The 17,089-nt window shown below is 47.6% G+C and overlaps 2 protein-coding genes and 1 long non-coding RNA gene across 3 annotated transcripts in view; 1 reads left to right on the forward strand and 2 right to left on the reverse strand.

Moving 5' to 3' along the window:
• Window positions 1-2,874, reverse strand: part of FRMPD1 (FERM and PDZ domain containing 1) — a 48,811-nt gene extending 45,937 nt beyond the window's left edge. The window contains exon 1 of the mRNA XM_072031370.1: window positions 1,356-2,874. The gene's annotated coding sequence lies outside the window, so the exon portion shown is untranslated. The remainder of the gene's footprint in view (window positions 1-1,355) is intronic.
• A 141-nt stretch (window positions 2,875-3,015) lies between these two features.
• TOMM5 (translocase of outer mitochondrial membrane 5) lies at window positions 3,016-3,947 on the forward strand. Its single transcript, XM_038172755.2, has 2 exons — window positions 3,016-3,205; window positions 3,434-3,947. The coding sequence occupies exons 1-2, from the start codon at window positions 3,085-3,087 to the stop codon at window positions 3,466-3,468; spliced, it is 156 nt and encodes a 51-aa protein (XP_038028683.1). The 5' UTR covers window positions 3,016-3,084; the 3' UTR covers window positions 3,469-3,947.
• Window positions 3,948-6,701: 2,754 nt separating this feature from the next.
• On the reverse strand, window positions 6,702-11,939 carry LOC140000787 (uncharacterized). Its single transcript, XR_011805992.1, has 3 exons — window positions 10,454-11,939; window positions 9,635-9,868; window positions 6,702-9,164 (listed from the first exon to the last, which is right to left on the reverse strand). It is a non-coding gene; the product is annotated as an uncharacterized lncRNA (long non-coding RNA).
• Between the last annotated feature and the right edge of the window lie 5,150 nt (window positions 11,940-17,089).

A 17,089-nucleotide genomic window follows, 5' to 3' on the forward strand; every position in this document is an offset into this window, starting at 1 on the left:
AGCTGCAATCCATGGCAGAGCTTCTGGCTGGAATTAGTTGAAAGGACAAGATTTCCAGTCTGGTGAACTCAGAAGCAGAGCTTTAACTGTGCATAGTTAGATGCCTGTCTTGCAGACTTTGTCTCTTCAGTGACCTGGGGATGGTTTTACCTGCTGCAGATATGAAGAGAGGGACTAAACAGAGGGAACACTGTGCCCCCTCTGGGTGTCTGTTACGATAGCCCTGGATGGTATGACTGCTGTGAACACTGACTGGACACTGATGTTGCTGTACAGCTGCCCCTGACACACCATGTACAATGTCTGGATTTACATGTGCACCATTTGAGTAGATACACTGGCCAGAAACTCGCAGAATCCCTACATAATAGCCATTGTCATCTTCCATGGAAAACAAATGCAATTAATAAGAAAGCTATCCAATATTGACTGGCCCAAAAGAAAACAGCTTGCACAATGACATGGCAGACCAAGCCTCAGAGGCAATTCTGCCAGTGCCATCCTGTCTGGGAGGGTCTGCCACAGCCTGGCTTAGATACCTGCATCTTCCCATGTGCCTGGGCAGTATTGTCTGCAGAAGATACATGCTGTAGTTTAACACCGGTGGGTAGCTAATAACCACACAGCCACTCTCTCACTCCCCCTTCTCAGAAGAACAGAGGGAGAAAATATGATATATATATAAAAAAAAAAAAAAGTGGGTTGAGATAAGGACAGGGAGATTGCTCACTCATTACTGTCATGTGCAGAACGGACTCAGCTTGGGGAAGACTCATTTAATTTATTGCCGATTACTAATAGAACAGGAGTCACTCAGTCACTGCTCAGAAGAAGAAGACAACAGCGGAGGTGCCCCTGCCCACTGAGGGACCACAGGTTTTGCCACCCAGCAGCAGCTCCAGTCTAAGACCCCCTTAGGGCTGGTAGCCTGCTGGCAGACAGTGCTCCTGGTGCTGTTACGCTTCCCTGAACCAGAACCCATGCTGACGTGTGCTACTAAGTTCTACATCTACACATTTCGTGAAGACCTCCAGGGATGGTGACTCAACCGCTTCCCTGGGCAGCCTGTTCCAATGCTGCATAAGCCTTTCAGTGAAGGAATTCCTAATATCCAACCTAGACCTTCCCTGGCACAACTTGAGGCCATTTCCCCTTGTCTCACCACTTGGTGCTTGGGAGAAGAGCTCGATCCCCGCCTCGCCATAGCCTCCTTTAAGGTAACTGTGAAGTACACTAAGGTCTCCCCTGGGCATCCCCTTCTCCAGGCTAAACAATGCCAGCTCCCTTAGCCACTCCACATAAGACCTGTTTTCTAGAATATTATGGATATTTCACATATTCTTCGTCATGCTCACCATACTGCCAGGGATCAGGAGCAGGGAGCACCAGTCACATACTTCTTCACGGTCACTCTCTGCCCATGCGCCATGTGGGGTCCCTCCCATGGGATGCCATCCTTCCCAAATTGATCCTACGTGGGCTTCCCACAGGAAGTGGGAGCTCTTCAGGAACATCTCCAATATGGGTCTGTATCATGGGGTCCATCCCTCAGGAGCAAAATGCTGCAACATGGGTCTCCCGTGGGCAGCAACTACCCCCAGATCCCCAGCTCCTGTGTGGTCTCCTCTCCACAGGCTGCAGCTCATTCTCTGCAGGGTGTCTGGAGCACCTCCTTCCTTCCTTCTACACTGATCTTGGTGGCTGCAGGGTTTCTTCTCTCTCAGTTTCTCAGTCCCTTCTTCCAGCTGCTACAATGCAGCATTTTTTTTTTTTAAACTCTTCTTAAACACCTCCCAGAGGCACAACCGGCATCACTCACTGGCTCGGCTCTGGCCAGCGGCAGGTCTATTTTGGAGCTGGCTGGAGCTGGCTCTGATCTGACATGGGGCAGCTGCTGGGCTTTGCTCATCCATGCCAACCCTGCAGCCTCTCCCACTACCAAAACATTGCCACGTAAGCCCGTTGTATATGCATCAGTCCTAGACTCAAAACATACATGGAGGGGTGGCGTGGCCATAAACCAAGCCTGAGAAGCTGGGGAGGCGTCAGTAGAGTGGATGGGAACCGTCCCTTCAACCTGAAATAGCACTGACATTCATTTGTTTTCAGGCTGGCTTAACGAAACCCAGAAAATGCATCTTTGCACAGTCTGACTGACTGTACGGAGCCCATACAGAGAGATCACAGAGCTGAAATTTATTGGCCAGATGAAGACAGACAAATTCTTTTTGCTTTCACAAAGGTAAACACTGCCATTAGTGTATGATCAATATTGATCCTTTTGATGGGGCGAAAGGGTCAACGTAGTAGGTAGCACCAAGGCTCCACCATTATCTACTTTGCCTCCCCTTTGTGCTTCTGCAAGTCTTCCCCTGGGTCTCTGAAACCTCTTTGGTATGCATCAGTGATAAACATCCTGATCTGACTGCAGCAGTGAAGGTTTCTGGTACTTCTCTGTATCTTCTTAGCAGGTGCTCGCTCGAGGGGCCAGAGAAAGCTATTGTTGCCTTGCCTAAAGGGAAGGTGTGCTGTCCTTTCAGGTGGCTGAGGAGCCATCTCCTGGATGTTGGAGCAGCCCTGGAGAAACACCCCAGAACAGCGTGTGCAGGGCCACCTCACAAAGCATCTTCATCAAGGAGGATGCAGGCGTCTCCTCAAGTTCCTTTCCCCCCACAGAAGTGCTTGAGATCGCAGATGATGAGATCTGGTGTACTTTCGTTTAGGGCCTTGCGCTAGAACTCTTGGGAGGACAGCCTTTCAGCTGTGGTAACGAGGAAGGGCTGCCCATTCCTTCGGACTAGGGGCTGCAAGCTGGGAAAAGTCCCAGTTCGGAGCAGGGCGCTTTGGGAAGGCTCCTCCTCGGCCATCCTCTGCCAAAGTCAGGGCTCTGTGGGAGCACCCAAGGGCAGGGCAGCTTCCCCAGGCGGCAGGGACGCAACGAGCCCCACAGCCCCCCGCCCCCAAGAGGCCCCGCCGCGGGGGGCCGGGAACGCCGCCGCCCTCCGTGCGCATGCTCGGAGCCCGCCCCGCTGCCCGCCGCCGCCTGTCCCTGCTCGGCAGCCGTAGCGGCGCGGGGCCGGCGGCATGTTCCGCATCGAGGGGCTGGGGCCCAAGATGGACCCGGAGGAGCTGCGGCGGAAGATGCGCCGCGACGTCCTCGCCTCCGTGCGCAACTTCCTCATCTACGTGGCGCTGCTGCGGATCAGTGAGTGCGCGGCACCGCGCCGGGCCGGGCCGGGCCGGGCCGGGCCTTGCTGCTGGCGGGCTGCGCGCTGCGGCGGGGCCGGGCGGGCGGGGGCCTCGGCGGGCAGAGCAGCGGCGGCGCGGCGGGGGGAGGGAGCTGGGTGGCGGAGGCGCAGCCCGTCTGGGTAGGCGAGGTGCGCGGCAGCTTGGCGGCAGGCTCGGTGATGCTCCTTCTGTGTTCTCTTTTCAGCTCCTGTCATCCTGAAGAAGCTGGACAGTGTCTGAACAGCGTGCGAGGTGCAAAGAAGACGCGGCTTCTGCAGACGTGAAATGAACTGTAGCTGCTTTCCCTTTCGTGTTAATTAAACGCTGTGCGAGAGACAGGCATGCAGTCCTAAATGGTGTTAAAAATGGACATTGAAGCATATCTGACCTGAAAGTGATAGCTTGGCTGGGAGTGTGGGGAAGATGTCTGTTTCTCCTGCAGCTGACTTCTGGTCGCAGAGTACTCTGTACTACAGGAAGCAGTATGTTATGATGGAATACTTCTGGTACTGTTTAAACAACAACAACAAAAACCCACCTCCATCTTCTTTTTGTATAAAGTGCCAGGACGTTGCTTTGTTATGCATCTGCCTCTAAATTGCCACATAGCTGTTAATATTACTGAACCTGTCTGTATGAGAAATCAGGTTGTTAATGAATCCAATTCAGAAAGTTGATTTAAAATAAATGGAAGAGCAGTCCTATCAATTAATGAACAACTCTGGTACTGATTGATTTATAACGTCTCCCAGGGGGAACAAAGTCACTCCCATAGTAAGCAAAAAGAAGGATTGATACCACCTGATCAGACTGAACAGGTACAAGTCTGGGGGGTTCATGGTGTGCATCCCAAGGTCCTGAGAGAACAGGCTGATGCAGATGCCAAGCCTCTCTCCATCCTATTTGAAAAGTCCAGCTATCTGACCCAAGGAAGCCAGCTGTTGTAGTCTCTCTGGATTTCACTAAAGCATTCGATACTGTCTCGCAGAACTTGTCTGGACAAAATGACCAGAAAGCAGTTAGATAAAATCACAGTAAGATGGGTGAACAATTGGCTGACAGGTGAGACCCAGAGGGCTCTTGTAAATGGGGTTACATCAGGCTGGTGATCTATCACTAGCGGGGTTCCCCAGGGCTCCATTTTAGGACCGGTCCTCTTCAGTGTTTTCATAAACAATCTGGATGAAGGGCTTGAAGGATTTTTGAGCAAGTTCACAAATGATTCCAAACTGGATGGAGCTGTTGACTCCGTCAAGGGTGGTGAGGCCTTGGAGAGAGATCTGGACAAATGAAGAGAGCTGGACAGTCACCAACAGTACGAAGTTTAACAAGAGCAAGTGCCAGATTCTGCACCTGGGAAGGGGCAACCCTGGCTATTTATAAAGAGTGGGGGATGAGAGGCTGGAGAGCAGCCCTGCAGAAAGTGATCTGGGGTTTTTGGTTGACAGCAAGCTGAACGTGAGCCAGCAGTGTGCCTTGGTGGCCAGGAGGGCCAACCATACCCTGGGGTGCATCAAGCACGGCATTGCTAGCTGGCCAAGGGAGGGGATTGTCCCAGTCTGCTCTGCGCTGGTGCAGCCTCACCTCAAGTGGTGTGTGCAGTTCTGGGCACCAGAGTATAAGGAAGAAAGACGTAAAACTGTTGGACAGTCTCCAAAGTAGGGCAATAAAGATGGAGAAGGGTCTAGCGGGGAAGACGTAGGAGAAGCAGTTGAAGTCGCTTGGATTGTTCAGCCTGGAGGAGACAGGAGGAGACCTCATTGTGGTCTGCAGCTTTCTCACAAGGGGAGAGGAGAGGCAAGCACTGGTCTCTGCTCTGGTGACCAGCAACAAGACCTGAGGGAATGTCAGTGTTCACCGAGAGGGTGGTCACGCACTGGAACAAGCTCCCCAGGGAAGTGGTCACAGCACCAAGCCTGCCAGAATGGAAGAAGCGCTCGGACAGTGCTCTCAGGTGCATGATCTGATCTTATATTATTATTATTTCACTATTTTATTATTATTTTGAGTGGCTCTTTGGGGAGCCAGGAGTTGGCCTTGATCCTTGTGGGTCCCTTCTAACTCAAACATTCTAAGATCCTATGATTCGATGAAGTCTGTTGGGCCTGATGACGTGCATCTCAGGGTCCTGAGGGAAATGGCTGATGTCGTCGCCAAGCCTCTCTCCATCCTACCTGAAAAGTCTTGGCAGTCAGGTGAAGTAGCTGGTGACAGGAAAAAGGGAAACATCACTCCCATTTTTAAAAAGGATGGAAAAGAGGACCCTTTTTTTAAACTAAGAGAGGGGAGACTTAGATTAGGGGTTAGGAGGAAATTCATCACTGTAAGCAATGTGAGGCACTGGAACAGGTTGGCCAGAGAAGGAACCTGTGGATGCCCCATGCCTGGAGGTGTTCACAACCAGGTTGGACAAGGCCCTGAGCAGCCTGATCTAGTGGGTGGCATCCCCGCCTATGGCAGGGGGCTTTGAATTGGATAGTCTTTATGGTCCCTTTCAACCCAAGCCGTTCTGTGGTATGATTCTAAGGCCCTCTCTCGTTCACAGTACTTCATAAGGCACTCTGACATAGTCCATTGTCTTAAACTAATGTGAGAAAAGTGCTGACATTCATGAGACCCTTCAGAGAGATGAGGACAAGACCCACCCCCAACAGGTGGCAGATGGGTACTCCAAACTTAAGAAGTGTTGGAAGAAGCTGTCCCTACATTGCTATCAGCAAGGAAACAGATAGTGAACTAAGTTACCTGAAATGCAGTATGACAATAGAGAACCTAAGCGTGGGAATGCAGAGCCGTGTCTGCTTTTAAATGCTTAAAGTGGTCTTCCTGTACAAGTTCCTACTCATACCTTTCTCCAAGTGGTGCCAGGAGTGGGCACTTTATTCAGTTCATGGGATAGATATGGCCAGGCCCCTGTGACATTGTGAATTTTCTTCGGTAACGGAATGAGCACAGGAGCTGGAAGAAACTAAACACTTACCTAGATGTGGCTACCTGGCATGGCTAGCATTCCCCCCGTGGTATGCCAGATGCACCAGGCAAGCTGTCTTTGTGCAGGCAGGCAGGGTGTGAAATCATCTACTGGCAGAAATAGCTTGGGCTTTCAACTCAGCTGTCAGGGAAGCTCACATTCTTGTGAACCAGAACTAGGTGGTTTGCAATTTCTGATGTTTAAACATGCAAAGAGACTGTCAAAATTAATAAAGATTTAATCATAGAATCATAGAATACCCCGAGTTGGAAGGGACCCATAAGGATCATCAAGTCCAACTCCTGGCACCACACAGGTCTACCCAAAAACTCAGACCGTATGACTAAGAGCACAGTCCCATCGCTTCTTAAATTCTGACAGGCTTGGTGCAGTGACTACTTCCCTGGGGAGCCTGTTCCAGGGCGTGACCACCCTCTTGGTGAAGAACCTCATCCTGATGTCCAGCCTAAATCTCTCCAGATTCCCAAAACTGTTGAAAAATAATTGAGAGAGGTCCCGTGATGACATCAGCCAGCTTTTTAAGCACTCTGGGATGGATCCCATCCGGACCCATGGACTTGTATGGATCCAGGTGGAGCAGCAAATCCCGCACACATTCAGGGTCGGTTGGGAGCTTGTCACATCTTAAAGGGCATATTTTGTCTGTGTTGACGCACTGAGGCTGTGACCATCACGCTCACAAGCTAAACATCATTAGCTGGTTTTACCCACTCTATACCGTGTCTTTCAGTGAATGAAGAACGATCAATCAACACAGAAGAAAATTGCAGAGGGCCCTCTGGTACCACCTAGCTGCCGCACAGGAATGCATCTGTTCCAAATCAAACTTCACTGGTCCCTCCTGTGAAGGGAAATGCCTCCGGTGGAAGTGTCACATGCTCAGTCAGCCTGCTCCCAAATACAGGAAATCTTAGAATTTCTGTTGAAAACCAACTCTCCTTGGGAAAAAAACAAGCAAACAAACAAACAAACAAAAATACTCTGATTTAAGGACTAAACCTCCTGCACACCTTGTCCTATCATCTTACTTAGTGCATGTATACTGCATTCCTCACTTGAAACTCTGTGGGGACATTGCTCCCCACATTCCTACTTCTGGAAGACAGCTCGGGAGGCAAGCTAATAAACATGTCTTCACGGAGCAAGCATTCAACCCCGTCCCAAGAAAAGGAGAACTGTTATTTCCAGGCAGAAGGTTTAGCCTCTAATAAGGACAACTATTTTAACAGCGATACCAAACCCATGGTCTCAACACCTATGGGTGCAATACCTTCACAGGTTTTTACAGTGGGTCAGTGTGTCCTTGGCTTTGAGTCATACACTAAAATTATTGGCTTGATCAAACGACACCCTCTGTTGGGACAGGAGCCTTCTGGGTCAGGGCATTTCACATGTACGGCAGGTCTTAGATACAGGGGATTTAGGATGGCTTCACACACTCTTACAAGCAGCAGCAACAATGCATTTTCACTCTGAAGAACTTTGCAAATAGTAAGGAAACTGCATGTCTCATCCCTAGGGATCAAATATCAGCTCAGATACGTCAAGGCAAGCATCCACTGAAGGAAAGGCTCCAATGGAAACTTGAGTGCAAGAACTTTCCCTGTGCAATCTGAACTCCAGCTCAGGTTGGAAAGATCCCAATAGTCTGGAGTGCGTGCAGTAACAGCAAGAATAGGTTTTACTCCAGCATATTACACCAGTTCGGAGACCTACATCTCTCCCACAAGATTTGCTGGTGTCATACTCTATATAATGTAGACAGATAATGTAGATTCAACTGCATCCTAATCCCTGCCTGTTAAGAACACCTCACAAAATCATCAGTTTCATCACCAATTTCAGTAAGAACTGGTCTGACCTCAGGCAATGTCCCTTGTAAGTATATTCCTATTCTACTGTGAGCATCTTCCTCAAGCAAGAATCTGGATGTCCCTGATGAAACATGGGGATTCACCTGAGTAGAGCCAAGGACCTTTTAACTCATCAGCCCCAACCATGACCAGAAAGGCTCGCTGTGGCCCCATGGCAATGGCAGAACTTCATAAAACAGGCTCTCTTGAGTCCCTAGGCACATTTCATCAGACTGCACCTGTTCTGGGGCAGGCACTGGGTAGAACCAATGAGAATGGCATGCTCCTAACTGCTCTCACTAGTACTCCTCTTCAGGACCTGAACCGTGGCAGAAAAGCAACTGTAAGCAGTCTGAACATAAGCCTGAGGAGATTAGATCCATCCACAGACATGGCTCATTCTGTAGCAAACGAGGTGCAACAACTAGCAAGCAAGGAGGTCGTTTTTTGAAAGGAATGAAAAAACCCATCAGTGATGGGACAAAAGAACCGTTCTTGCAGCACAGATCACAACATCACACATAAGGGGAGCATGCAAACATTTGGACATAGCGTGAGAAGTCAGACATAAGCAACATGGCACAGCTGTTGGACAATTGTATAAGCCCCAGAAAGAACTTCAGTTCTCCTGACCTCAGCGTGTTTCTCCTGAAGTGCTGGAGCCTCTTGAGAACATTTTCATTTGTACTGCATCAACCTGGCTGGTAGTTCAAAGCAGCAGAAGGGTGGTCTGGCACCCCTCTGACCTTTCCCCATCCCCTCAAGACCTTATCTGCACTGGTGGATGAGCAGATAAAGCTCCACTTTTTCTGTTATCCTCATCCCATGCTTCCTCCCGATCCTCAGGTTCTGCATTGTTATTGTGATTTCCCAGCTCCTCTTCCTCTTTTAGGACTCCCTCACTGTTCAGCCCCTGCAGGAGTGCCACCACTTCCTCCGGCTTGGGCAGTTTAGTTATCTTAAAAGTGTTTCTTATAATGGGGTGTGTCCTTGTGGATAAGCCTCTGTTTCTCCACTGGGAATGGTCACTTTTCATCTTCATCCTCATCTTCACTCCTTATTAATGTGTCCTCAGTAAAGTGTACAGTGGGCTGCAATGGCAAAGCCCCAGAAAGGCTGCGAGCCTCAGATAACAGCCATAGCTGCAGGCAGCACATAAATCTGCTGTCCCTCTACTACCAACGCATGCAAAGCCAGCATTTCTGCTTTAATGTTAAAGAAGATGCAGGAATACATACCCCAATTTCCCTATACTTGTTTTTGCCCCATCTCCCATATTAACTCCTTCACCTAGACACATCTGTCAGCTTCATGGGCACTCAAACCTGTAAGCCTGACTTTTGCACAGTCCCTGCCCCATTCCCATGCTATTTTTCCTAGTCTTTGATGGACCCTGTTCCACCACGCTCCCTGAATCTCTCCTTGCAGTTAGCTTCCAGGGCCTTTACTTGCCTCCAGCAATGCCCAAATCATACTCTGTAAATCCATTTATCATTTTCTCAGAAACTGTCAAATCCTTCCACTTTTTAACATGACCCTGATGCAGTTCCTAGATTCCTACCTCATTGTATTCTACTTCTACATCTTCCTCCTCTTGGACAGCTGCTTCTTTATGCTCCTCTTCAGCTTTTGGCTTTACAACCTTCCCCAGCTCCTGCATCTCAGACAGCTGCCCATTTGGCCAGCTCCTTTGTCCCTCTTTTCCCTGCTCCTCTGCCCTAAGGTCAGCAAGAGGTGGTGCTGTTAGAAAGGTGGCAGTCCTCACTGTGATTTGACGTGGCACTCAGTCTTTCTCCTGGGAAGATGATAGATTACAAAAATCAAGACGGAAACCAAAGTAGGAAATGGATCAGTATAATCTGATTGGTGCAGGGTGGGGTATGGTCCACTGCCAAAAGAACCAGCTTTTTCAAGTTGCCCACTACCTTCCTAGCTCTACCCCTGTTTCACCATCTATGTGGGCATTTATTGTCAATATCACACCTGGGCAGCAAGGCAACATCCCCCAGTACTCTATTCCCATCAATCTTTATTCAGTATATCAGAGCCTTCTTTTTCTCTCCCTCTTCTGTGACTGAAGTGGCACTGAGGCACACATTCCCCGTTATGGCCTTTTCTGTATCCTTGCTGCATCTTGTGCTGTCTCAGTGGCCCTAGCAGACACCACAAGGTAGGTTCTAACTCATGAAATGCAAGCAATCCATGCTCAGTCCAGTCTCACATTTCCCAAAAGTTAAGTTCTTTCTGCCCAGCTTACAAACACTGCCTCTCCATTTCCCCCATCTGCGACATGCTCTGTACAGTTATCCATTTCTTAGTGAACAGCACTCGCTTCTGACTTAGGTGAATTCAGGTCTGTGCCAGGTTTTGCAGCATGTACCTCATTGCACGGAACTTCAATAACTTTCTTCATAACCTTCAGCTCGCTGGGATGAGGGGTTGCTCTGCGCTGTAGGCCCTACCGAAGAAAAAGCACTCATGCAGAGCATGACATTTAACAATCAGAGGAATACGTGTCATACCTCAAGATTGAATCAGTTCAAATGACGTGTTTTATCAGACCACTAGAGCCCAAGCTGGACATGAACAAAATGTCACAGAATCTGATGCGGACTTCTCTGCTATTACAGCGTGCAGCTGGGTACAGGACTTCATTCTGGTCTAACCAAAGCTCGCACAAGTTTGGTAGCACTCCCAGAGTTATCTGGCTGTAACAGAGCAGGGCAGTAGCAGTGTCACAGCAGTAGCAGTGTCAGTCCTTTCCAGGGGAGAAACTGCTCTAGGATATTCCAAATCACACTAAAACTCTGCAAAACTCGATGGTACTGCTTTCACACCTCCAACAACCATTCATCAAATGGTTTATGAGACTAACATTTTGGTGTGCCACAATACTGCAGCAAATATGTTTGGAAGTGTCTGGGTTAGCATACTGGCTGCAGAAGCTCCCAACAGGAAACATAGAAGACAACAGGAAGGACTGTCCAGTAGCAAGGTTTTGGAAATGCTGGACCCACAGTAGAAATGTGTCTTTCTCCCCCTCCTGCCAGACATGAATAAAAGCTTTTGGTTAACACTGACAATCCCAACATGATATAGCAGCGCTATCAGCAATGGTAGACGTGTTCATAGTGTTGCTCCTTTTGTTACCTGTAAACACAACACACTCTGATGAGTGTTTGGTTTAGGACTTAAAGCACCACTCGAGTGCTGTTCAAGCATCAGCCAACTGTTCTCACAAGCAGGCTGCAGCTTTGTGCGTAGGAAGCTGCAAAATCTCTTCTGTCCCCATTTTAGTTGGCTTTCTGCCAAAAAGCATTTCAGAACATTAAGAACAGGATTCAGTAACAACTTGATCCACAACTGCAAAGTTAAATATCACTGGATTTCCCCCAGTGTCAAGACGAGCTGTAATTCAAGATTATGCACTGGCTCTCAGCATACTTAGGTTTAGGCTTGGGTTTAGAGCCCTCCATGGAGGCACCCTGATCCAGAGGGCACACACCACATGCTAGGCTGACATAACTGTCAGGAACAACATGGAATGGTCCTGTACTTTCTAAAGGAGAAAATAAATTACGAAGGGAAATGCAGAAAGTCAGCCCAGCAGAAGTGGAAAATGACAGCTGGTGGCAGTGCAACACCGCAGATAAATAAAGTACCAGACAAGAATTTCATTGGAAAGGAAAGATCTTTAGGCAGCTAGATAGCAACAAAGAATGTCTCAGAGCAAAGGGGCTTGGAAAAAGCAGAGCAAGGTGTGTATAAGGGTAGTAGAAAGTGAAACAGGGCCAACACACAAAGAAAACATTATACTGGGAACACTGACTAGGCCATCCTGGGCAGATCAGAATCTTCCCAAACAACCTGAGGGTCTACTTCTTTGCATTTCAGACAAAACAAAACAAAACAAAAAACACTTCCACAAAGGTACAGATGCTACCTCTACCAACCACCCATATTCCCTCCCCACCATCCCTCACCTACCAGTAATTCCAGGTCATTAGCACCAAGGTCCAACTGTTCTAACTTGACAAGGAATGAGAGCAAACTGCAACACACAGGGAATGGAAAGGGAAAAAGAGAGGAAGAGGAAGAGGAAGAGAGAATGAGAGAGAGAGAGAGAGAGAGAGAGAGAGAGAGAGAGAGAAGGGAAGGGAAGGGAAGGGAAGGGAAGGGAAGGGAAGGGAAGGGAAGGGAAGGGAAGGGAAGGGAAGGGAAGGGAAGGGAAGGGAAGGGAAGGGAAGGGAAGGGAAGGGAAGGGAAGGGAAGGGAAGGGAAGGGAAGGGAAGGGAAGGGAAGGGAAGGGAAGGGAAGGGAAGGGAAGGGAAGGGAAGGGAAGGGAAGGGAAAACTAATAATACAGTGTACAAACAAGTGATGTACAATGCACCCGCTGACTGATGCCCAGGCTATTCCTAAGCAGCCAGACCCCCCACCCCGTCCAATCCCCCATATAATTGTTCAGCATGACGCCATATGGTATGGATTAGTCCTTTGGCCAATTTGGGTCAGCTGTCCTGGGTTTGTCCCCTCCCAGCTTCTTCTTCACCCCAGCCTGCCTGCTGGCAGGACAGAGCAAGAAGCTGAGAAGTCCTTGGCTTAGTGTAAGCACTGCTCTGCAACAATTAAAACATCAGGGTGATACCAACGTTAGTCTCATACTAAATCCCAAACACAGCTCTGTAACCTGCCCTGACGCTGACATCAGACTGACGGGCCTGTAATTCCCTGGAAAGTCCTTCCAGCCCTTCCTGTTGCCTGGAGGCACGTCTGCCAGCCTGCAGTCCACTGGGGCCTCCCTCATCACAGTGGGCAGCAGAAGAGACCTGCTGCGCTCCTCCCTTGCCACGGGAGCCCCACGGCTCCCACCGTCCCCCCAGGCCACAGTGAGCTCCACAGCCCTTCCAAGGAGGCAGGAGCAGGTGGTGCAGCAAGGCTGCCTCTGCCCTCCGCAAGCAACCTCAGGGCCCGATACACAACAGCCTGGCAGCATGGCTCTTACCCTCCAAACCGTCACACAGGTAGTCATTGTGGGCTTACATATGATGTTACAAGCACCCTGAAGTCCATAGCACTAATATCTACCTCTCTGTGAATATAACAGGCCATCAAATTATGGTCCCTTCATTTCGTATTTCATGTTAACAGTTAATATGTCACTCAGTAGTCATATAACTTATTTCTCTTGAGACCTAAGACAATATTAAATTACATCTCATGCTTCTTCTGTATTTGTCAAGGTGTGTGATTTATGGACTAATGAACACATTTCATGTGAACTTTTACAATATTCACCTCTGTTTCATTTCCATACTCAATATGATGTTCATGAAGGTGCATGACTACAGGACTGCTTTTCTCCAGTTAATTAGAAATCAGAGCATTTCTCTAGGTTAAAAGCAAAGAGTATGCAGCCACTTATGTTAAAATTGTTGCCCTGATTTTCACTGCTAGTGATTTCAAATTCTTTTCAGGCTGATCGGTCTGCTTTTCACATTACTTAGCTTTCATCATCCCTTTGCACTTCATTTATAACATATTCATTTTTTATATATCAGAATCCTACTCACTGCACTTTAGAAAACAGTCTTCCTGGCAGGGGAGAAGGAACAGAGGTCTATGAAATAGGATACAGCTAATGATGTAATTAGCAGTATACCAAGCTAGTACCAGACCCAAAGGATTATAAATTTTATAAATATTTATAAATCTAGTTATCTGATTAATTATATATTTTGGCTTTTGATTTTGGTTGGATGGTTTATTGGTTGGTTTGGTTTGGTTTGGTTTGGCTTGGTTTTGTTGTTGTTTTGTTTTGTTTTTGAGAAAGCCTGAGAAAGTCATAATTTTGATAAGGCTGAAACTCATGAGTGGTATATGGATAACTTTTCAGCCCAGGGAGGTTTGCATCTCTTTTTCCAGTGAGCTATTCATTCAAGAATAGCTCTAGAATAGTTGAGCTATTGATCAGCATCCAGGTGACTTTTTTATATTGTTTTTGCAGATGTGGAGGGATGAGGCATGTGCTACAGGGTAATGGATGCAGTGGAGTTCTCTGTGAAGGTGATCTAGTGTATAGTGTTGGAGGGAAGGCACTACAGTTGGTGACTACACGAAAATGGTTTTTGCTTGTTTGGAAGCTCTCTACAGGTACCTCAAAGGAGGCTGTAGCGAGGTGGGGGTTGGCCTGTTCTCCCACGTGCCTGGTGACAGGACCAGGGGGAATGGGCTAAAGTTGCACCAGGGGAGTTTGAGGTTGGATCTGAGGAAGAACTTCTTTACCGAAAGGGTTGTTAGACATTGGAACGGGCTGCCCAGGGAAGTGGTGGAGTCACCATCCCTGGAAGTCTTTAAAAGACGTTTAGATGTAGAGTATAGGGATATGGTTTAGTGGGAACTGTTAGTGTTAGGTCAGAGGTTGGACTCGATGATCTTGAGGTCTCTTCCAACCTACAAATTCTGTGATTCTGTGTGATTCTGTGAAGATGCAAAGCAGGGCATGACGTGGAATGTCAGCACCAGAGTCTACCTGAGCAAGTTAAGTGATGACCACCATGTTGAAACAGAGGTTATTTATTTGAGGTACTGGTGTGGCAGTTTTAAGTATTTCCCATTTGGGTATTACAGGTGATGCCCAGTCCTCAGTGTGGGAGAATTATCCTTGGGGCAGGTGAATGGTTTGGGTAAAGGAGTGGGAGAGAAAAATCACGGGAGGTAGATGCAGAGAATAGTCAGACTTGCTAGTGTCTCTGATAAGCACTGGCCTTGGGCAAGGTGGGAGTTGAGCAGCCTGCTTCCACTTCTCTCTTACACAGATGTTGTGGATGGAGGTCTGTAGGCTTGGTATGAGAGGCTACTGAGGGACAGTGTCTTGCCATATGAGGATGGTCCTTATCTGGCAGCAGAAGAGAATCTTGAAGGCCATGGTGCCTGGAGTGAAACGTTTCATTTGATTATTTGTAAAATGAATCTTAATGAAATACATGCTAAACATACATGTCTTTACTATTTGACTCTCCACACAAATCATGCTAAACATCACTCCAGGGAAGGGAACAGATAATGTAAGGATATAAAGGAAAAGGTTTTAGTGTTAGGAAAAAGCGTTGGTGTTAGCATTAGTTGATAAAGTGAGATGAATGTCATAAAAGAGCTGGGGGGAGAAAGAAGAGATTGGAAAGCTGGAAGAGGTAGTTGAAAGGCTGTGCTCCTTCTTCTCCACCAAGACAGGGATGCCTTGTTGGTAAGCTCTGCACCTTCATCTTTTGGAGAGGAATACCTGAGATAGCATTTTGCTAGCACTGTTATCAGATATGAGCGCTATTGCAGAAAGGGCGTTTACCAAAAGCAATTCCAAATCTCATATAGAAAATAGAATCATAGAATCATCCAGGTTGGAAAACACCTCTAAGATCATCTAGTCCGGTCCCATCTGTCACCTTATTAAAAGTTTTCAACTTTGTGAAACTGTCTCAGTGAAAGTCCTTGGCAGGGCTCTTAAACAGGCAAGTGTTTGACTTTGATAGGCACCTTTCAATGTGACACAGATCCTACTCCCACTCCACCTAGGTCTCCCACAAAAAATTATTTACAACAGAAGCCATTTGGTATATCTCAACTTCCTTTAGCAGTGTGAGAAAAATCTCAATTAATTTTCTTCAGACAGGATCTTCTGCAAAGCTATTTTATTTGTGATTGGAATAGCGGAAGTCCTTTCAATTACGAGTGCATTTTAGTAAACAAATCATAACCTTTTATTTCCTATTACCCGACGCCTGATCACCTCCCCTGTTTCCTCATTGACTGAGTACTACAGGTTCACAAGCTACTCAACACTCCTCTATAGCATATATGTACAATCTTTCTTTCTTTCCTTCCTTCCTTCCTTCCTTCCTTCCTTCCTTCCTTCCTTCCTTCCTTCCTTCCTTCCTTCCTTCCTTCCTTCCTTCCTTCCTTCCTTCCTTCCTTCCTTCCTTCCTTCCTTCCTTCCTTCCTTCCTTCCTTCCTTCCTTCTTTCTTTCCTTCTTTCTTTCCTTCTTTCTTTCCTTCTTTCTTTCCTTCTTTCTTTCCTTCTTTCCTTCTTTCCTTCTTTCCTTCTTTCTTTCTTTCCTTCTTTCTTTCTTTCTTTCTTTCTTTCTTTCTTAGTTTCTCACAGCAGCCTTTTCACACACTCACTCACAACGGAAGTCTGTACTCTCTCTGTCTCCACATCCTAACCCTAACTCTGAACTTTCTGTGAAACAAAACAATTTGTGGACTTTGACTGATTCCAAAGTCCTGCCCATACAGCAGAGCCCCACGTGCCCCAAGGCTCCAAGAGCCCTGCTGGCATATCATAGTGGGACTGGCTCTGGTCTGCACTCAGCTCACAACCACAAGATGTGTGCTGCTGTGTCCCCAACCCCAAAGGCACATCCTTTGAAAGCCCCTTCACAGTCACACTAACAATGGGAGTCTGTGTTTTCTCTCTCTCCAAACCCTAAGCCTAACTCTAGACAGTGCCCAGGTCCAACACACACCACACCCAGCACTTCCATGAAATGCTGCTTGCAGCGGAAGCAATTTATTTAGTAGCCCTCGATGTCCTTTGGCAGCCTTTTAATTAAACTGTTCACAATGGGAGTCTGGACTTTCTCTGTCTCTCTCTAAACCCTAACCCTAGCCCTAGACATTGCCTAGATCCAAGAAACATTTCACCTAGTGCTCCCAAGAAAAATTGCTCGCAACAGAATCTTTTGGTAGCCCTCCACTTGCTTTGGCAGCACTCTCACAACTTCAGTCACAAGGGGAGTCTGTGCTTCCTTTCTTTCCAAACATAAGGACAGGGCTAAGACAGCTCCCAGGTCGAACATTCATCCTAGCAAGAGCTCCCATGAAAAAGCGTTCACATCTGAAGCATTTGGTAGCCCTCAACTTCCTTTGGCAGCCCTTTTACAAACCTTAGTCCTAGAGAGAGTTTGACCTTTCTCTCTCAAAACCTTAATCCTAACCCTAGACAGTGCCCTAGTCAACAC

This window comes from Anas platyrhynchos, chromosome Z, assembly GCF_047663525.1.
Source record: "Anas platyrhynchos isolate ZD024472 breed Pekin duck chromosome Z, IASCAAS_PekinDuck_T2T, whole genome shotgun sequence".
Taxonomy (NCBI): domain Eukaryota; kingdom Metazoa; phylum Chordata; class Aves; order Anseriformes; family Anatidae; genus Anas; species Anas platyrhynchos.

Bases quoted from the DNA above. Each gene is read 5' to 3' on its own strand.
- TOMM5 (XM_038172755.2), top strand. From the start codon at position 3,085: ATGTTCCGCATCGAGGGGCTGGGGCCCAAGATGGACCCGGAGGAGCTG. The intron at 3,206-3,433 runs GTGAGTGCGCGG...TTCTCTTTTCAG, and splicing joins CGTGGCGCTGCTGCGGATCA to CTCCTGTCATCCTGAAGAAG.